Source organism: Silene latifolia, chromosome Y (genome assembly GCF_048544455.1).
Source record: "Silene latifolia isolate original U9 population chromosome Y, ASM4854445v1, whole genome shotgun sequence".
NCBI lineage: Eukaryota > Viridiplantae > Streptophyta > Magnoliopsida > Caryophyllales > Caryophyllaceae > Silene > Silene latifolia.
In genome coordinates this window covers 245,995,553-246,017,930 of record NC_133538.1, presented here as the reverse complement: position 1 = coordinate 246,017,930, position 22,378 = coordinate 245,995,553, and the positions used below count along the sequence as shown (strand labels likewise).

The 22,378-nt window shown below is 38.3% G+C and overlaps 2 protein-coding genes across 2 annotated transcripts; both read right to left on the bottom strand.

Moving 5' to 3' along the window:
- Positions 1-16,018: 16,018 nt before the first annotated feature.
- LOC141633683 (putative polygalacturonase) lies at positions 16,019-20,642 on the bottom strand. The gene is made up of 6 exons (XM_074446102.1): positions 20,169-20,642; positions 18,832-19,149; positions 18,090-18,210; positions 17,828-18,002; positions 17,662-17,732; positions 16,019-16,919 (listed from the first exon to the last, which is right to left on the bottom strand). The coding sequence occupies exons 1-6, from the start codon at positions 20,172-20,174 to the stop codon at positions 16,267-16,269; spliced, it is 1,344 nt and encodes a 447-aa protein (XP_074302203.1). The 5' UTR covers positions 20,175-20,642; the 3' UTR covers positions 16,019-16,266.
- A 323-nt stretch (positions 20,643-20,965) lies between these two features.
- Positions 20,966-21,744, bottom strand: LOC141630388 (secreted RxLR effector protein 161-like). Its single transcript, XM_074443218.1, has 2 exons — positions 21,289-21,744; positions 20,966-21,172 (listed from the first exon to the last, which is right to left on the bottom strand). The coding sequence occupies exons 1-2, from the start codon at positions 21,742-21,744 to the stop codon at positions 20,966-20,968; spliced, it is 663 nt and encodes a 220-aa protein (XP_074299319.1).
- Positions 21,745-22,378: the final 634 nt, after the last annotated feature.

The following is a 22,378-nucleotide window of genomic DNA, read 5'->3' as shown; positions in this document are numbered from 1 at the left end:
GTCCCGGCGCCAGTAGCAAACATAATAGCAACAATTATTCAACAAAATAAAAAGAAGTTTGTTTGTTTACCTCGAAGAAAAACACTCGCTTAATAACAACTCCGAATGTTAGAAGACAGAAGCCCTTACAAGTTTAGAGAAGAAAAATTTTGGAGAATGAAATTGGTGACCAATTTCACGGAGCAACTGCCCTATTTATAGGGAAAAGCCCATGAGGCAAGACCAATCGAGAATGACCCATGAAGCGTCAACCAATCAAAGATGCGGACACGTGTTGGACATGCAACCACGGAATGTCAATCGTTGCAACGATTGTGTCAATCAATGCAACGATGACCAAACGTCTTCAACACGCCTATTCAAAACTCTCCGCCTATTCACCTTCCTCAACAAATTCCCATGCACCTTTTTCTCCGCCGGCCACATGATCGACCAAGCTAGACACCGCCGGCCGGGGGCAATCAAAAGTAACCGGCAGTCTCAACCCCGGTCTCGGCCAGCGTCCCTTTCTTTTCCACATCGGATGCCCAATACACATCCATGTGAAGGGGGGATATGGTACGGCCTAAGAAAGACTAGGCAGAGCGGAAGAAGCCGCCGCAGAAAAAGCCGATGAAGGAAAAATTTCTACAAACTACTTGCGCAGAATATACGCTCAGACGTACATCGAAGCCCATACCACGGCATAGACTACGCTGGGGGCAAATTGATGGGGCATATTTTGCACCGCTGACCAAGTCAACATATTGAGCAAGGTCAAAGATGTCCACAAAGAAGTCAACGACCTGAGACACCCTAGCCGATGAGAATCATCACCGGTCGGCCGGGTCTCGGCATGACAACCTTCCCGCCGGGACACATACCCGCGTACTCACATCCAAGTCCCCTCGGCGGTGAGTCAGCAGGGCCCGCCGGCCCGCCATAGAAACCTCGGCCGAGGGGTAGATCAGTCTTTCCACCTGCTAGCCACTTGGCCACTTGGCCACTACGTGACAAAAGGTGAAGTCTATAAATACTCAACCTTCATTGAGGATGGGATCCAATCCAGAAATACACAACTTAACCTAAATACACTATTCATCCGGTATAATCTTCCTTATCTCTCTACAATATATTCCTAGCCAATTAGCATACAACATATACATTTAAGTTTACTGACTTGGGCGTCGGAGTGAGTACGCTTGGCACAAAGCCAAGCCCTCAGTTCGTTCATTGTTGCAGGAGAGGCCGAGAGGAACGAATAAGACCAAAGGAGAATCTAACTCAAGACATCATTCTACAAGCCACGGGTGGTAACGATACTTGCTCTGGAATTACACCCGGAACAGTAAGGAATCATCGAAATGTGTGATATTATCATGAGGATGTTAGTTAATGGTTATATGGGAGCTTCAGGACAACATGTTTAATAATGAGTTTCGAGAAATTAAGGAAAGTAAGAAGTTAGTAGAATATCTGCATGATATGAGATTTTGGTGGGGAAATGGATGATGATTCAATTAAGGAAAATATTGGGAAGAATGTTGAGGTAATTTTGTCATGGATTCGATGTTCGTTGTTTGGGATGTTAACCAAAGATAGAAAAGAAATCATGATGTTTAGAGATGAGTGAAGAGGTTTGATGTCCGGACAGTGGTAGTGTTATGGTCTTTGACTAGTGGTTAAGGGTAAGGGTATATTAGAAATGTGGCAATTCTAAAGAGGCTGATTTTGTAAAGACTGAATTGATAAAAGTATGGTTGTCAGGAAGTATAAGACATAGTCTTAGGAGGTGGTTTCTCACAATGAGTGTTAGTTTGTATGGTTATGTATGACGAAAGGTCTTTGGAGATGCGAATGGAAGAATGTGATGAGGGGCATGCGAGTTAAGCTCGGACAACAGGTAACCTTTGTTGAGTGGTAACTTACGTGGTCAGGATTGACTAGTTGGTTGTGATTACGGGTCTATGATATGTGTAAATGTTTGTGTGAGGTTCTGACCTCACAAGAAGTGGTATGGTGTGATAATTATAAAGCTGTTTTATGAATGTTCTGTAATATATATGTTGGACACGGTAGTTTAATTGAATGATATCCAAAAAGGTAATAATTTGATTAATTTGACATGGCTAGTTATAATTTTATGTGTATTAATAACACATGTGTTTTTTAAGTGAAATGATAGAGATGATGTTCATGAGATGCTTATCTGTTTATTCATATAATATGTTGCGTTGTGATTGAGTAAAGTGGATTTGAGTAAGTTTTCTTGTCCGAAAGGTTATTTCCGAGTCAGCATTTATGGAATTGTATGTAGTTGTGATGTCTATCGATGTGGTTGTGGTGCCTCGGGTGGTGATCCGGGCTCGATATTTAGTGTTGTGATGCGGGTATTTTCGCACTACGGTGTGGCTGTTGGTGGCGGTGTTGTGATGCCGTCACCGGTTGTGGTGGAGTAGGCGGGATGATTATGATAATCTGAGTTTTCGAAAGTGCATACCATTATACATAGATTGTTGTTTTGTTCGCTGTTGTTCTTTCTGAGTTTTGGTTGAACATGTAGACAGTTGTCTTGCTTTTTGATGTTTTCTTTACCAGTTTAAGTTTGAGAATCAGGGTAGAGTATGGTATGAAATAGAGTTGTATATGTTTTCGTTGTTGTCATGGTATAGTGATATTCTGTTGATGAGACGCGGTTGTGAGAAGGTTTTACAGTAATTTTGATCTTGTTCTAGATAAGGCTTTAGTGGACATGGTAATGGCAAGTGATTCATAAAATATGTGTGGTAATGACCTGAAAGATGCAGGTGGTTCATAATCCTTTGTTGAGGCAGTGAGTGTAGGGTGTTGGGGGAAATAGTGTCATGTTAAGTTGTGTATGAATTTTGCGGTAATGAAGGAAAGAACTTGAGGATCTAGTGTGAGTATACGTAACAAGTGTGGATCGTGAGTTATGCTTTTGGTGGTAAGAGTTTTATGTAGTTTATATAGAGAGGTGTGTCATGTTGCGGTAATAGGAAACAAGTGAAGTTTTGGGTTAAATTAAGGATTTTGTGGTATAGGTTAGGTGGTGTGACGAGAGAAGTGAAGTATGAGAACTGTTGAAGGAAGAAAGCCTTGAGAAATAGGAGTGGTTATGGAAATGAGGTTATAGGCGGTTATCTTTGACATATGGTGGTGATGAGGATAATGAGATAATATAGCTAAGGGTTTAGTATTAGTGAGTTACGAGGACGTAACATTTGTCTTAAGAGGAGTAGGATGCAATAAAAGAGAGTTTCATGGTGGTGCATGCGGTAATATAATTGGAAGTAGAGTGTTAGCGTAGCGTAAAGGAGGGATTTGTTTTGTGGACAATACTTATAAAAGGCCATGGCCGTGCTTGTAGTAGTGTAATGCTTCGAGAGGTGTGAATATTTTATATAGTGTTGTGATTGAAGGATGATGTTAGAGTCTGAGTAAACTTCGAGGACGAAGTTCCTTTTAAGGGAGGTAGAATGTAACATTCCGTTTGATGTCTAGGAGTGTCTTGGTATTGGATTTGATAGTGGATGATATTATGGAGCTAGCAGCGTTAGAGGATGGTAGTTGGTTATGTATGGAGTTGGTGTCGTGAGGGATATATATGTGGTAGATACGATATCGTGAGTCATGTTGTGGAAGTAAACATAGTTGGTGGAGTGGGTGTTAAGAGTTCATGTTCTATGTTCGGTCAAGTTCTTGAGTTCTTAGCTAAGTTGTTGTGTGTCTTGGTCGAGTTAGTATGGTTGTTTCTATGTATGGGTTGAACTTCGGGGACGAAGTTCTTTTTAAGGAGGGAAGACTGTAATACTCCGTATTTATAAGTCTTGGGGTACTCTATCGAGTAGGCCTTACTCTGTCGAGTAAGGGTATGTTGCGAAATAAAATAGTTTCGACTGTTGGGTACTCGATCGAGTAGTCAGGGTACTCGATCGAGTAGGGGGTACTCGATCGAGTACCTTGGGTACTCGATCGAGTGTCCCATTTTACTGGGAGTTTTCTCGGGTTTTGTTAATTACGCGATTAAGGTATTTAAACATATTCGTCATTGTTTTAAATCACTTTTTACAAAACCTAAAGCATGTTTAAGAGAGAAAGCAACTAGTCTTCTTCCTAATCGCGTTCTTGACAATTCCGAGTTCGACGGTCGGTTCGTATCGTAGTTCGTGTCGTTGGATTCCTTGCGTCGAGGGTAAGCTTTTAATATAATTTCTATAATGTTTCGTTAAGATTGGTGAAACCCTAATTTAGGAATTGGGGGTTTTTATGAGTAGTATTTGAATGGTAGCATCTATGTGTTGTATGATAGGAGGAGAATTCGTAGAGGAGCCGTTTTGATACAAATGTAGATACCGTCTGCGTGTTGTGCTTTCCAGGTAGGATTTCCTACTCAGTATTAGTCCCATAATGGGATATTGGTGATGTGTTGTAGTTAGTTGCTTGATATGATGATTGTGTTTGTAATGGTGTTTGTGGTTGTGTTGTTGATGGTTCTCGAGATGCGTTCTCGGTGAGTGGGGGGTCACTTGCGGGAGTGATCTCACGCCCTAGTTTCGCCCTTCGTGGAACCCGCCACGAAAGGGGATGTGCACATTAATGGGACAGGGTTATCGCACGTTTGATGAGCGGGGCTTAGGTGGGAACGGCTGCGGTCCCCCATCGCGCGTAGTCCGGTGGACGGTCGATATTGATATGATGGGAGTTGATGGTGTGTGTGTGTGTGTGTGTGTGATTCATTCAGGTATGTCTGTTTGTCTTATTGTTGTTATCTATATTGATTGTGTGATTAATCGACCCGGTGTTGTTTTCTAAAACTGCGGTGATCCATTCGGGGATGGTGAGCGAGATATTGAGCGGTATTGAGATGAGTCTGGATAGCTGGGACGCCACGACATGATGATAGAGTCTTCCGCTGTAGTTTAGCATTTATTTACATTTCGATTGAGAAACAGATAGTTTGGAATAATGTATTGTACTTTGGTTTGGTTTTGAGGATTGTATTCATTCATTAAACTATTTATAATAAATGTTGTTTCTGTTTTGTCTATTTGATTATCATACCTCGGGCGACCGAGATGGTGATGTCTTCATACCTGAGTGGTCCTGGTAAGGCACTTGGAGTATGGGGGTGTTACACTCCATAGGAAGCTTCGACTTCATGAATTGGAAGAGATTAGGAATGAGGCTTATGAGAATGCATCAATCTACAAGGCTAGGACAAGGGCATGGCATGATAATATGATTGCAAGAAGAGTTTTTCAATTGGGAGAGAAAGTCTTGCTTTTTCAAAATAGGCTTAGACTTTTCTCCGGGAAATTGAGGTCTCGATGGATGGGACCATATGAAGTGGTGAAAGTTTTTCAACATGGAGCAATAGAAATCAAGTGTTTGAAGACCGGGAAAGTCTTGAAAGTGAATGGTCAACGACTTAAGCATTATTATGAAGGCATTGAAGCGGGTGAAGTGGAAACACTACACCTTGTTGATCCCATTTACGAGGCTTAATGGAAAGTGCAACTTTGTCGAGCCATCGACGTTAAATAAACGGCAAAAGTTTGTAAATATTTCTTTCCCTTGCATATTTAAATTCCGCATTGCATTGTTTATGTTGCATTTGTCATATTTAAATTAATTGCATCCTTTAATTCTTGCATAATAAATTAAATCATTTGCATTTTCACTAATGTTTTTGGCATATTAGAATGGTTTAATGTGTGTTTTAGTAATAGGATACCAACCCAAGGGCATATGTGAAGAAAGGAAGGAAGAATGATGGGTAAAAGAATTGTCTAGAATGAAGAATTTTGCAACGAAAAAGTCGCTTCCAGCAGCAAAGTCGCACCGTGCGACTTTTCAGAGGGTATAATTCGCACGGTGCGAGTTTATGATGAATGCCACATTTCAGCTTCTTTTTCCACGACTCACTCATTTGTTCTTCCCCAATTCTCCTAATTCTACCTCTCTCTTCCTCACTAACCCTAAACCCCTAAAATCACCAATCAAAATCCTTCTCAAATCACCCAAATCAAGCATTCACCTTCAAGTTTAATCAACTTTTATCTCCCAACATCAATTTGGGTAAGGTGAATTGCAGAAAAACCGAAAAAACCAACATCATTTCGAGCTAGGGTTTGAACGAATTGAAGAAATTGAAAATTTTGGGTTGCAAGTTGGATTAAAGGGACGAATTTGAGCATTTGTGGGTAGCATTCTTCACCCAACGACACAAACAAGGATCAAAGGGAGGTATAACACCTTATTCTTCTCCTTGTCATTTCTAGTTAACTAAAATTCGAATTTGAGTGCTTCAAATTCGAAATTTTGTTGTTTATTTGTGTTGCAATCGTCCTTAAACGATCCTTGAATTTGTGAGGTGTTTTTACTTCATCAAATAGCTAATTAGCACATCATTTTTTGTAGTGCATATTAGGTGTTTGATCATTTGCCTCACCCAAATCTTTCCTCAAAAACTTGTGTTTTTCTGAAGTTAATTAATTTAGAATGGGGAAAGGCAAAGAAACTGCGGCTTCCTCCTCAAAAGGATCCAAGGGAGCCGCGGAGCATGTTGAAAAGGAGTATTCGGGTAAGAAGGGCCTCCGAGACACGGCCCTCTCAAATTGGATGAAATTTGCTTCGGTGTCAACTATTGTGCAAACCAAATTCTTGGACCAAAACATTCTCTCTAAATTGGGAATGCTTGATTTGACACGAATGCTATTGGAAAAGGTTAGCCTTGAGGCCTACACTCACATGGCCGCATACACCCGAAGGGGTGTTACTCTTGAGTTTTTGTCTTCATTGGAAAAAGTGAAAGTGGGAAGGGACAAGGTCCCGGGGATCAAATTTTGGGCTTGTCGCCTTGCCCATACCTTAACATATGATGAGGTTCGAGATACCCTCCATATCACCAAAGCCCCCGTCAAAGAAAAACTTGATAAACCATTGATGTGTGCTTTTTGGAACGATATTACGGGTGATGTACGTCACGGGAACTCAAAGAATACCACCATCCCCAACCCGGTCTTACGCCTCCTAAGCCGTCATATAAATACAAATTTCTTGGTCATGACCGAACCAACCAAAATGCAATACCAACAAATTCAATGTCTTTGGTCAATGACCCGGAAGGGAGGGGAGTCTTGGATTGGGTGGACTTATTTGTGAGTGGGTGCCTTGAACTACAAAAGAACCCCAAAGGAACCATTTTTATTGGGGGCATGATCGAATTAATTGTGCAAAAGACGGGTGTACCATTTCCACCCGATGCTTTCGAACTTGAGGGTAGTGGTCGCATAGACCTCCATTACTTGAAGCACTCAAAAATGATTGAGGTGGTTGACAAGACCGCCCCCTTGGTCATTTGGTGCATGGGTGGGCAAAACTCCAAGCATTATATGTATTTACCCCGTCCCTCCGACTCACCCTTGGGTTGGGGGAGTGCAAAGGATTTCTACATGCCCCCCGATGATGCTTTTGTGTACCTTTGGGTTGATAGAGCCCAAGTAGTTGAGCCGGAAGAGGATGAGGGAGGAGAGCAACCGCAAGTGGGGGGGGGGCTTTGACTTTTGGTGACATGCCTCATAATGATGCACCATTTGATGAACCCATGCCTAATGCCCCCTTTGATGAGCCACATTTCACTCCTCCCCAAATGCCACAACAACAACCACAATATCCTTTTTCGGGCCCTCAATTCGACTACCCGGCCTTCAACACATGGCAAACCAACATTACCAACCGTGTCTCAAACATTGAGTCTACCCTCTCCCAAATACAACTAACGGAGAATGCTCGGTGGGGAATCACCGAAAACCGCTACCACCATTATCAAGAAGATTTGGAAGAGTTGCGTTATACTTCAAATGCAACTTTTGATATGGTGGCCGCGATGAATGCTCAATTCATGCAACAATTCCCCACCCAATATCAAGGGTATGATGAGGCTAGGGTTGAGGAAACAAAAGCCGAAAGGGCTAGGATGAGAACAAGAAGAGGAGGACCTCCGGACTTTGGAGGTGCCTCAAGCTCACACTCTTGAGTGTGTTTAGGGTGTTCACCTCACACTTTGGGGACAAAGTGAAGATTTAAGTGTGGGCTGGGCATGAGTTGGTATCATGTATATATTGTTATATATTCAATTCCATGCATTGTACTTCATTTCAAAAAAAAAAAAAAAAAAAAAAAAAAAGAGAGAGAGAAAAAGAAAAGAAAAAGAAAACCCCGGCTAGGATGAAAACCCGAAAGGGCATCCTAGGCAAAAATGGGAAAGTGGCCGAGGTCGGAGTGAAAACCCGAAAGGGCGCTCCGGGCAAAATGAAGAAAAGAGTGCGAGCCACGAGAGTAGAGGTGAGGAAAAGAGCTAAACCGAAAACCCGAAAGGGCGGTTTAGGCAAAATGAGAGAAGTAGAAAAAAAAAATTGAAAAATCATGTGACCTCTTTGAAGCCTTGAAATCATGTCACATACTTGACTATTTCCATTGGAGTTGGTGACATAAGTGGTGGAGCTCTAGAAGGCCGGAAGGGTAGGATAGTGATATGCCAAGACTAGGAGGGGGATTTGGAAGCTTACTTTGTTACTAGTGCTTGGCATACTTGAAGTATGGGATTGTGTTGACTTGTATTATGCATTGTTGGAGAGTTGTTTTTGGTTGATGCGTTGTTGAGTTGTTGAGTTGTTGTGAATTGTTGAAGAATTGAGGTGTTTGAGGTTGCCAAATTGATTGAAAGGAGAGGCTTTAGTGACCATGGTAGCCTTGTAATACCAAGTGGAGTGATAAGGGGGAGTAATAAGGAGGAAGTGTTGAGTTTTGGGAAGGATGTATGGATGAATTGGTGGACTTAGGACCATCTTAGTTGAGGGATGACATAAGGAGGGGGCGTGAGAGAAGAGAGGTTCGAATTGGTGGAATTTGGGTCACTCACTCACTTATTGGAGCTATGAAGGAAAGTGACCATGAGCTTAGAAGAGGGATGACATAAGAAGGAAGAAGTGAGGTGAAGAGAGGGGGGATTAGGAGTGCCCATACTTCTTGGCCTAGGTGGTGATTAGGTTTATTCTAGTTTGCTCGGGACGAGCAAAGGGCTAAGTGTGGGATGTTTGATGAGCTCCTATTTCTACCACATTTTGGCATCATTTTGAGCTTATTTGGTAGCACTTGGTAGCGGTTTTTGACGTTTTTGACGTTATTTAGCCAATTCCATATGTTTCACCATTTAGCCTAATTTCAAGTGAAGATTAGGAAGCCGAAAGATCGAGATAAATGTCCAAGGAAGAGCCAAGAACAAGCTTGAAGAAATGCACCAAGAAAGCCTTCCAAAGGATCAAAGGAAGAACGAAAGGAAGACGCACTCCAGCAGCAAAACCGCACGGTGCGAGTTTCCAGACACCAGAACTCGCACCATGCGAATTTTCTGGGTTTGATGGCGTTTGTTAGCGTTTGTGTTACGGGCCTTCCCTTTTATTAAGCCCACTAATTACTAGGTTACGGGAGATTATAAATAGAATGTTTGCTGTTAGGTTAAGCATCTTTTGTTCACTTTAATTAACCAAGGTTGTAATTTGGGAATATTTTCATCTTTTGAATTGGGTTTTAGATCTAATTATGGAGAACTAATCTCCTATCTTAATCCGACTCAAGGCTTAATCTTTGGTTGTAAGATCCTTTAATCCTTCTTTAATTTTAATTATCATTGTTAATCCTTTTGTGTTTATTGTTTGAATTTTGGAATCCTTGTTTATATTGAGTAATTAAGTGTGATTTCCTTGTTGCTTAATTAATCAAGTTCCTTAATTTATTGTTGTTGGGATTATTAAGTGTGATTTCCTTGTAATCTCATCTTTGAAACACCTTGTTATTATGCTAATGAATGTGATTTCTTCTTGGCTTAATTAGCAAGGATTAACTTGTAATTAGGCATTAATTGTGATTTCATTGTGTCTAATTACCCCTATTGAATCTCTTGTGCTCATATCTTCTTGTTAATTTGTCCAATGTATGTGATTTCTACTTGGTAGAATTGATAAGTTGGGTTATTTGATTAAGTGTGATTTCCTTGTCATTTGGCCATTATTAAGGAGATTTAGAAGATTTATCTTCACAATAGGGTGATAATATATAATTGAAGGATTGATTGAAGGGTTTTGTCAACTAAAGTGCCAAACTTTGAGTCGGGTTAAGTCTCTCTTAATATTGATTAATTTCCGTCTTAAACTCTTGATTGTTTACTTGTCTTGCACTCTTGTTTGAAATTGCCTTGCTTTTGTTACAATTAAAACCAAACCAACCCCCCCCCCCCCTTTATATTTGTTGTTATTGTTGTCACAAGTGTTCTAATTGCTCTTTAATTTCACTATCGCAAAACCCACCTTCTCTTGGGTTCGACCCCTTGCTTGCTATTTTACTAGTTTATAATTAGTGCTAATTAGTGTGTTTAGTGGTATATAAATTGTTAATTTGGCCGTCTTTTAGTGCGACATTTTAGGCGTGTCAGTCGGCTAATATGAATCATCCTTAAGAACCGTCCATGGTGAAAGCACCTCAAAATGCGAAAAAATAGATAAGAAAAATTGAAAAATAAAAGGAGATCCAGTAAACTTATAGTTTTAAAATCGAAATCCGGATTTCTTTTATAAAAAAATAGAATTTAAATCGAGAATAAAGATTAAAACGATTTTGAAAATCGAAATAAAACTTAAGGGTCCGGAATACCTTAAAAGTCCGTATTAATACTCCCTATATAAGAAAGTTGTGGTGTAATAAATCCAGAACACAGATACATGATCAACAAAAATGCACACACATACATGATCAACAAAAATGTCACAATTAAAGCAAAACCATACTATCCACACTCAGATTACCCTAAATTCCTAAAACCCTACTTAAACCCTGACAAATCAATTACCCCAATAAAAAGTAAAAGTATACAAATAACAGCAAATACTTCATCATGACAGATGACATGATAAATTAATTACTGCAGGGTAAGTTAAAGGGTAGTAATAAGAGCATCTGCAACAATGTGGCTCCTCATATTTTCTCTTTCCTTCTCTTATTCGTCCACCTTATTTTCCACTAACTTTTTCATTTACTCTCCCCATTTCATAACTACATTTATGCAACAATGAAACTCCCCAATTCACACACAAACATTTGGGAACCTCCCCAAAAGTAACACAAATTGTCTTGTTTTTTTTTTTTTTGGGACCTTCCCTAAAAACAGTGGTGCCTCAAATAATGGGGAGGTTGGCGCAACAATGAGGATGCCCATATAAGAAGAGAGGGTGCATATGGGGAGCTATTTTCCCACCTTTGCGGATGCTCTAAAGAATAAAGAAAAAAAAGTTACCATGAATTAATGGGAAACAAATAAAGAAAGGGCTAATTTGATTGATTGATATAGACGTGATGAAATGCGAACTTGGGCCAAATGTGCTCAGGTTCACTTTGAAATTATGCGTAGATAAGCAGGGTTATCGAGTTTTTTTTTTTTTTTTTTTTGTGTGTGTTGATAAGGAGTATTCCTACCGATAGATGGGGTAATCTCTTTCGGGTACTGAAGACAATTTAATGGGACCCCTCCCAAGTTTGGCTTGCGTTTGTAAATCTCTCGAATTGTTCCTGTCTATTTAACTAAAAGGGGTTGGATATGCACAAATATACTATCCTACAACCAGTTGTATAAGACCATTCCCAAGCAGAAGGTCACGCTAATTGGGTCGCCAATGTTTAAGTCCTTAATCCTACCTTATTTATCTCGACCCACTTTCACCCTCTCAAGCAGAAGGTCACGACCTAGGTCACCAACCCAATCATTTTTCATTTTCAATCATTTCCTACATTCTCTACCCCACCAAAACTTCTTTCTTACTTTTTCAATAATTATTTACAAATAAATTATAAATTAATTAATTTTAATTTTCTTATTTTCTAAATACCTTAATAAAGTAATAATATTAACTACTAAAATATAAAAGGAAAAATAGCAAAAAAGAAAAAAAGAAAAGAAAAAGAAAAATATCAAAAAAAATAATAATTGAAAAATAGAAAAAGGAAACAAAGAGAACTGTTATACGGAGTACATGGTAACCCCCACACACCCTCACTCACCAAGAACACAAATAAACTCATTTCCAATTCCCAAATCAATTTCATTCCTTTTATTTTCCAAATCGACATCAACACAGATCTACACCAACATCTACCAATTCCTCTCCATTCTTTTACCCAGATCGACATCAACAATTGATAAATCATCAATGTCTGTTACTCAGATCGACCACCGTCAACCATCATCTCCTTCCTTCTCCGTCGACGTTATGATCATTGATCGTCACCACCACCCGTGAACATCATCGATCTGCCGTAATAACATCAGTATAGTCGACCATTACAGCTTAATTGAGGTAAATAATTTAATTAACTTTACTGTGATTACTAAACCATTAGTTGTGTATTTAATGTCTTTTGTGAAACTGGGTCAAAATATTACAAAATTGAGTTCATTCTATAGATAATTAAAAAATATAGTCGGATTTTGTATGCGTATATTTTTTTGGTTCTTACTTTAGTTACCATTCTTGTTTTAGTTCTTGAGATCTTCTTCTTTTATCTTTGGCAGAAAAGAGGGAAAAAGTCTGATGGATGGCAGTATGGCGGGCGATCAACATCTCCCAGCATTTGATTTCTGGTTTTTTTTTTTAATTCCAACCAATCAGAAGGTGACAACAAAGAGGTCACCAACTGGGTCACCATGCTCTATTCAAGGTCACAAGCTGACCTTCACTTGTTCAAGGTCACCTTAATTATGTTCTTAATCCTTATTTAATGTATCATTAGCATGACCCAACAAGGTCACGACCCGGTTGGTGACCTTGCTTGGGCATGGTCTAATAGTATTGTACAACCGCTTCAAAGTTATTGAGCTCTCACAAATAGTTATTGAGTTATTTTACAAGTTATTGAGCTAATTTACGAAGTTATTGAGTATAATAATTATTTTGTTAAGCTCAACAACTTTGTACGATAGCTCGATAATTTTATTAATAGAACTCGACAACTTTGTAACAAAGTTCCAGAAGACTGAAGAAGTTGTATAAACAAACAGTTGTATAATACATTAACTGTTGGATATGGACTATATAACTCATGAACAACTATCAGTGTTCTCTTTTTTTTAAAAAAAAATTATTAGTGATTGTTATCGATTATTTGTTGATAATAGCAATTATAGTGATGTTTATTTTCTTATTCGTATTAATAGTACATTTTTATATAATTCATAGACTATACATCTGAGGTAGTACCTCTTATTGTTTATTTTCTGAGTTTTATTTTAAAGTTTATGAGTTCTACTTTAGTATAAAGTTTTTGAGCACATTTACTAAAATATTACACTAAAAAAATATAATATTGCTCAAAAACTATATTTATAAATAGTAATATGCTCAGAAAAATGTGTATATGCTAAAAAACTACAAGGTCTGAGGTACTACCTCAGATGCGTAATCTTTTTTTCTCCATTTTTATACGCATAGCAAAAAACGACTTTTGTTTAAATGTTCATGTTCAAATGGTAAGATCATTTTTAATAGCCCCAACAAAGTTATTCGTTTATCCTTTATGTGTGGCTTTATTATAATTACTATTTTGTAATAGTGATATATTAGAGTATCTTCAATGGTAAGCTAATTGTTACTAAATTTGATAAAACTTACTCGACCCGATAAGGTTGGACTCGAGACTCGAAAATGGCCCGAAATGCATGACCCGATAGATTCGAAATGACCCAATTAACCCTAAATGACTTAATTAAGGCAAAATTAGGACCAAAAATGACCAAAATAACCCAAAATGACCTGATTCAATCTGCCCAATCCGAAGTTGACCCGACCCAAATGACTTATTTGTCAGGTCTAGTTGTTATTTGTTATTAACCTCCCTCTAATTTGATTTTCTCACTTCTCTAATATATGTGAGGACTATTTTAATAAAGTAAGAAGATTAAAATGAAGTGGAGGTTAGTACACTAACTTACCTTTGCCATGTCATTTTTTTAAGCTACAATAATTTCAAGCTACAATTATTACAATAGTTTAGCCAACTTACTACTAGCTTGATTGAGCCACTTAACATACTCTATTTATTTTTTCAATTTCCAAGTTTCCAACAAAAAATTAAAACTTTACTAATGGGATCACTATTATCGTATTGGTTATATTCTTGTCATGGGTCCATTTAACCAAGTAGGAGTTACTTAGCTCAAAAATTTTGTGGGTTCATTTGAGCAAGGTTAGTTTACATGGACAACTCTAATGATTGAGCTACTAACTCAAGTCCGTAAACCAAACCATTGGAGATGTTGTTTCCAAGAAAATTACAATTACGATAAAATATTTTCTCAATGGACCGGCGACAGAAGATTGTACTTCCTCCGTCCCGGTCATTTGTTGTCCTTTTTCAAATTGGGGGTGTCTCAGTTGTTGTCCTTTCTATTTTAGGAATGTATTTGATGAGCAATTTGATCATTAACACTCAATTTGTTCCATTTGTCATCTAATAATTGGCTCTCTCCCCTTTCCTTAGTTTTTGTGCCAAAACCAAAGTACAACAATTAACTAGAACGGATGAAGTATACTACTTCATAATCCAATTTTTTATAGCTAGTTTCAAACAACCAACGTATTTTTACAATCTTCATTTCCTCTAGCATTAATAAAATCATAAGTTCCCTCAAAAAAAAAAAAAAAAATCATAAGTGGCCAGGAATATTGTACTGCGCATATGCAAATCTAGGGAATACAGCCAATGAAATTTCACTTCTCTAAACCATGCAGCTTGGTTGGTGTTGGACCACTTGTGGTCCAAAATAGTAGTTATATAGGAGCATATACCACTTTTAACCCATTAACAAAGGGAATAACATGGGTTCTAATGGGCCATCCCCCACTTGCAAGCCCTTTTACCCAAAGCCCAATTGGACTCAAACTCAACTCTCAATGAGAAACAAAATTCCGGTAAAAAATCGTTCTTATGTAAGACCGTCATATGACCATGTTACTGATCCTATTATCAAATACGAGTAGGTCGTAGCTGGTATAGAGCTGGCAAGTCTGACCCGACCCGAACCCGAGCAAACCCGACCCGACCCGAAAATATTGTGACCCAAAACCGACCCGACCCGATGGCGACCCGTAACCCGGCACGGCCCGATTATCAGTGACCCGAACCCGACCCAGACCCGACCCGATATTGACCCGATCCGTTACTGACCCGATTAAATTGATGACTCGACAATTATTAAGCTTAATTTTGATCAAAATGAAAGTGATTTTGTGTTTAGATTGATATGTTTAACTTAATAATGAATTAATTAAACCAAATAATAGGTTAAAACTAAATTTAATAGTAAAAAATTATAGTAATGGGATTAAGTTACCGGACCCGATAATGACCCGACCCAAACCCGACCCGACCCGACACATCATTTGACCCGAAATGACCCGATCCGATAACGACCCGAACCCGACCCGACTCGACCCGAAAGGGTATACTGACCCGATATGACCCGAACCCGATATGACCCGACCCGATGTGACCCAACCCAAACCCGACCCGACTGACCCGATTGCCACCTCTAAGCTGGTATAACACAATGTAAGATTTAGTTGTAAATATACAACGGTCTTAGCGTTTTTGTCGGAAACAAAAAGATAGCATGAGGAATGTTAAAAGCATGACTTATGAGTGGAGACAGGAAACAAAAAGTGAGGCAGAAGACAGCACACACAACCTTAATAAAGACAAATCTGACAACTCAAGAGCTCAATCTTACACTTAAACCATTTAACTCTAATGAACAAATCCTTTGTTTCACTTGACATTAACAGCTTTGTATCACCTAACATGCTTCCTCTACAAGTTAATTTACAGCTTGGCAAATCAACAGAAACAAACAAATTGGATAATTCAATTGTGTAACAGAAATCATAAATTTTTTTTAAAAAAAAAAAAAAAAAAAAAGGAACAGTACTTTTTGTCATTTACTACCAAAAATTTGCTTACACAAGAATGAAGAAATCAAGGGATGTACACTGAGATGCAGATTTTCGCGGTTTCATGCAAGAATGCAAATTTAAGAAAAATGATGAATAATTAAGAACTATACTTGAGCTTATTTTGAAAGAATCTATCCTATTGATGCTTGTGATCAACAGACTTTTTCCCTCGCCGTCAGGCAGGGAGCATATGTCCACCGGTATGATGCTATAGAGATGTGGACAATCCATTAGGTGTTGAGATAGAGGTCAATGATGAAGTGTCAAGCTCCGGGCATGGCTCGGGGAAGACACTCTTTGAAGACCCGATGACATTGGAACAAGACCATGTAGTAGTCGAGATTGAATTGAGAGATAAGGTGATATCTGAGAGTGAGAACTGGAAAGGGGATTCCTTGATGCCGGAGAAGCTACCAGCAACTGTTATGTTGACCCCAACCACATGTTTTAATGTGATTTTATCCAAAACCGGGAGGGCACTTTTGTCATAGTCTTCATCGGGATGACTGGCCCATTGACCACTAGCGTTGAAGGCGGTGTGGGTATTTTCCATCACTATGTGAGAGACGTTTATGTTCTCGATGTAGCCACCTCGCCCTACGGCAGTTCTAAAGTCAACGCCTGATAATGAGTTGATTATATGAAGATGCTCGACTAGAACATGAGAAATGCCGCCAGACATTTGGCTGCCGAAGGCTATCGCTGAACCTGTAGATGCTTGAAGTTGGACTTGTGTAATGTGTACATAAGTAGTAGGCCTACCATAGGCAATGCCATGTTCATCCCACCCGCTTTTTAGGGATATGGCATCGTAACCAGTGCTTATGTTGCTGTTCTCTATGCAAATGTGATCTGAAGAGTCTGGATTCACAGTTTGGCATCACATCAGAAAACAAAGACGTGAAAAACGGCAATGACCTAAACGAAAATATGATTAACATGAAGAGAAGAAGTTGATGAAGAGGTTAAAATGTACTTCGTATGTATTTAACATATAAGACAATTTCATTCGTTCAATATGTTCTTTTCGTGTAAACAATCCCATTTAATCTGGATTTGAGATGGGAGGGAACGGAATATGATTTTGAAACACCTGCATTCCTAGACTCTCAAAGCCTTCATGATGATGTATAGGCTTAAAGAGTTAAAGCAACAAAGCCAATTATTTATCACCAGGACCAATTAGACTTGCAAAAGTTCCGGATTCAAACCAATTTCTAACCAACCCCTGAGTCCCAAACTCGTTGAAACTTTATACACGCTATCAGTAGCTTGTTACGATGTAACCAGTGGACAAACAATCACGAACTCTGTACTGACTACAGATTGCTTGCTACGACATAACCAGTGGAAAAGCAGCTAATTCACAAAGGATTGCATTAGATGATCTTTATGTCAAAAACTAACAGGTGAGAAGTACAAGAACGTAGTCAAATTGACGCCGAAGAACTTCTAAGATTTAGATAGGAACCCACAAATGAAAAAGAAATTATTTTTGTCTATGCACTTTATTGTATTTCCAAGTGTACGAATCAGAATAGCAAGGTTCATGGATTATAACAAAAGATCACAGAATTACAAGGGTCAAAAGTCAGAAGCTAACCTGGGACTATGCCGACTGTGTGAGGAGATGATGCTGGAGCAAGAGCTGAAATGTTTTGTACTAGTATATGACTGCATTAGATTGAGGTACAGAGTATTTAAATACGAGGTCATAAATAAGTACTCTGTAATTAAGAAAAAAATTGTTGGTTTTAGACCAAACGTACCTGGAATAGACAGGATGTATATTATATGCAGGTGCATTCAAAAATGTCAAGTTTGAGACGACGACTCCAACAGAATCCACAATCTCTACAAGATGCGGACGACTGTGGTTTAATGTATGTGAGAGATAGGCATCCCACCAAATTGATCCTTGGCCATCAATAGTTCCGTTGTTGCCTAGACACAAAAATTATAGTCAGAAAGGATTCCAGAATAAGTAAATCACATAAATGAAAAACGTAGAATATGTGCATAAGCAATCACCTGTTATTACGACGTCATGCAAGCTATATGCATTTATCAAGCTCCGATATCGACTTCCTGGAACCTCAAATCCACGCCCATAGGATGGCAAAGGATTGGCAACTCCCCAATGGGATGGATTCTGCACAGTTTACAGCTAATAATTATGACATGCTTGTAAAATATGAGCGTGTCAAATGGAATAACAATAGGCCTTCCTTTCGTAGATGGCTACAAAAAGAGTCAAGGGGGGTTGGACCATTAATTTTGTCTTCCATGTAGTTGATCATTATCTCCGATTTTATATAGAATCTCAGAATGAGATCCTATTTCGGAATCAAGCAAAATTGCTCACTGGGCTCTCTATGCTTCCTGCATTGTGATGTACCAGGAGTGGCGATGCATTTTACGAAGCAATTTTCATAACGGGTCATGTGGATTGTGGAACACTGGGGTAAGGTTCCGTACAGGCATACATCTAACACTCTTACCCCATCACAAGCTCCCCCAATGAGCACTGAGGAATAATGTAGTTACAGTTATATATAGGCAAAGCTCAGAATGGCATCTCCAACCAGACAGCCAAATAGCTTCTAGTTGAACTAGTACATGCTGAAATTGAACTTTGAGCAAGTAAATGACTAATGTGGTCAATCCCCTCTCATGACAAGTCTAATTGAGAATGAACATAGCAACTACTCAAAGCCATAGTACTGAGAAGAAAGACATCCAGCTGCATGATGTTAAATAATGCAAGTTGAACCTGAGATCCAAGGATAACGGCATCCTTCTCCAAAAAAAGCGTGAGGTGGTTTGTAAGATTGAAACTCCCGGTAAGCCACTTCCCAGGTGGCACATACAGTTGGGCACCACCCTTGTCCGCAAATGAGTTGAGATAGAAAATGGCATTTTGAAAGGCACCGGTATTCACAAATTTTCCATCACCAACGGCACCAAACTCCACAATTGATACACTGTGAGGTCTAGGGTCCAGTTTCGGCTTGTATGTGCATTGTTCCTCATTCTCTTCCCCAATAACTTCAACTGCATTGCCAAGGGCCAACAGCAAAAGCAATGCCACCTAGAACAGACAGGTAACATCAGTTAAATATACAAAAAAAGAAGCAATAAACAGCTACTCCCTCCGTACCACACCAAAGGTAACGTAGGGAAAATTAGAGTATTTAAGAAAAAGTGGAAAAAGTAAGGGTAAAGAGGGAATAAATAGGTGGGGTATGTAATTGGGTGTTTAATTGTGGGTTGGTAGGTGGGGTATGTAATGGCATTTTGTGTAAATATCAAATGGTTATAAGGATAATTTGGTAATGTTGTGGGCCAAATAAGGAATGTTACCTTTGGTGTGGTACGTCCGTTTATAGTAAGTGTTACCTTTGGTGTAGTACGGAGGGAGTATTTTATATAGGGTGGCCATAACCTAACTCAAAATATATAGTGCCACTCGTTTTATTTACACTCCCACAAAACGAGTGGCACAAGCGTTCTAACCTTTGACGTTATCATTCCCCTAAGAAAACGGAAAAATATAAAATGAACAGGAAAATTCAACTATTCAAAGTTGCTTGATCAAAAACCTTGGATCTTTGAGCAAGAAATGGACAGAAAACTAAAACTGGAAGAGAGACAGAAATTTGGTAAGCTTAGATGCCTAGGAAATTCAAAAAGACACTTCATTAAGTGTCTAATTTTAGGAATTCAATAAATTTAGTAGTTTGAATTTGAATACTATTTAAAGACAAGACCAACAGCAGACTGTGATCTATAAGTCATTTCATACTGCACATTTTCAGAAATTCAATTATGAAAAATATAATTAGCAGAAAAACAGTCAAATACAGGAAAAATAACAGCAGATTTCAATCAATAATATTTTACAGAAGAATTATGAAAGAATTGAGCAAAATTATGTATAAACAACAAGAATTGAATCAAATTAAATGCAATGATCTACTCAAAATTATCAAAATCAAGAAATCCCAGATCATGAAAACTACTGATCAACACTATAACACCAACAAATTGTAAATTCTACAAATTTGCAACATCTAAAAAAACAAAAACAAAAACAAATACTTCACTTACTAGCATGATGATATGGAGTGTCACAAATTCTGCAAAAAATAAATGAATGTGCAGTGGAGAAGAGAGAGAAGGATAGAGAGATAAAGAGAGAGAGTGTGAAACAACCTCCCTAAAACAGACAACTACAGACACACACCCTATGACCTAACAACACAAGCAATTTATTTTATTTTATTTATTTATTTTGCAATTTAAATAAAATATTACTAAAAAATACAAAAACCCTTCAAAAAAATAAATTAAAAAATACCCGGATTATAATCCTAAAAACCCAGATCAAATCTTTTTTTAAAGAAATAGAATTGTCACTTTTTTTTAATTTTTAAATGTTTTTCTATGGTTTTTGGGATTTTAAGTAATAATGTTGATAAAAATAATAATGTAAAACGACAAAATTATTATAATTCTACTTTGATAAGAGAAGATTAAAGAGAGAAAACAATATAAGAGAAAGTGAGTATTGTTGTTGTATATATTTTCATCCATGTACATGTGATACATATATATAGATTACAAAATGATACTCTTGGTGAAAGGTAATAAATAGTTCCAAAGGATAAGGAGACGGAAATTCAATGGTTGGGAATAGATACAATGGTTGGGGATGTAGGGGTATCATGGTCATCCACTATACATATTTTATAACACTCCCCTTGGATGACCATTCCTTAAAATAACATAATGTCCGGTGATGCGCATGGAATCTTTGCGCCGTTAAAACCTTACCAGGAAAACCCAATGGGAAAAACCATGGTGAAGGAAAAAAGACAAATAAAAAACTCCCCCCGACAAGTATATCACCGAAGATCTTTGAAACGACGCAATCCAAGTTGATGAAGCAACTTCTTAAATGTTGCGATAGGAAGAGCTTTAGTAAATAGATCGGCTAAATTTTCACTTGAGCGAATTTGTTGAACATTAATATCGCCACTCTTTTGAAGATCATGAGTGAAGAAGAATTTTGGTGATATGTGCTTTGTTCTGTCACCTTTGATATAACCTTCCTTTAGTTGTGCAATACATGCTGCATTGTCTTCATATAAAACTCGCGTGGTGCTTCTTTCGAAAGGACAAACCGCAATCTTCTCGTATATCTTTGAATTACGTATCTTAGCCATACACATTCACGGCTTGCCTCGTGAATTGCTAAAATCTCAGAATGATTAGAAGAAGTAGCCGTTATAGTTTGTTTCATAGAGCGCCAAGAAATGGCGATACCACCACGGTAAACACATATCCATTTGTGATCGGGCATTATGAGGATCGATAAATAACCCGCATCCGCAAAACCAACTAGATTTTCTCTGGACATGTTAGGGAAAAACAAACCCATATCCTTCGTATCTTGAAGATAACGAAGTACATGTTTAATCCCATTCCAATGCCTTCGGGTTGGACAAGAACTAAACCTGGCTAATAAATTAACGGAAAATGATATATCAGGTCTAGTATGACTTGCAATATACATCAGTGCGCCAATTGCACTTAAATAAGGTACTTCAGGACCAAGAATCTCTTCATTATTTTCTCTAGGGCGAAATGGATCTTTATCAATATCAAGTGATCGTACTACCATTGGAGTACTCAAAGGATGTGCTTTATCCATAAAAAATTTGTTAAGTACCTTTTCCGTGTATGTTGCTTGGTGTAAGAGAATTCCATTATTTAAATGCTCAATTTGTAAACCCAAACAAAATTTGGTTTTCCCGAGATCCTTCATCTCAAACTCTTTCTTTAAATATTCCACTTTATCCTTTGAAATTTTTTCGGTGTTCCAATGATATTTAAATCATCAACATACACCGCTATTATAACAAATCCTGATCCAAATTTCTTTATAAAAATGCAGGGGGTAATAGGATCATTCTTGTATCCTTCCTTTGTCAAGTACTCACTGAGGCGGTTATACCACATACGCCCAGATTGTTTTAATCCATAAAGAGATCTATTCAACTTGATAGAGAAATGTTCCCTAGAACTTGATGAGGTTGCTTCGCAAATCGAAAACCTTCTCGGGAGTTTCATATATATATCATTATCCAGTGGACCATACAGATAAGCTCTGACTACGTCCATTAGGCGTAAGTCAAGACCTTCTTTCACTGCCAGACTGATTAAAAATCTAAAAGTAGTTGCATCCACCACAGGAGAATATGTCTCTTCATAATCAATACCGGGTCTTTGTAAAAATCCTTGTGCAACTAATCGAG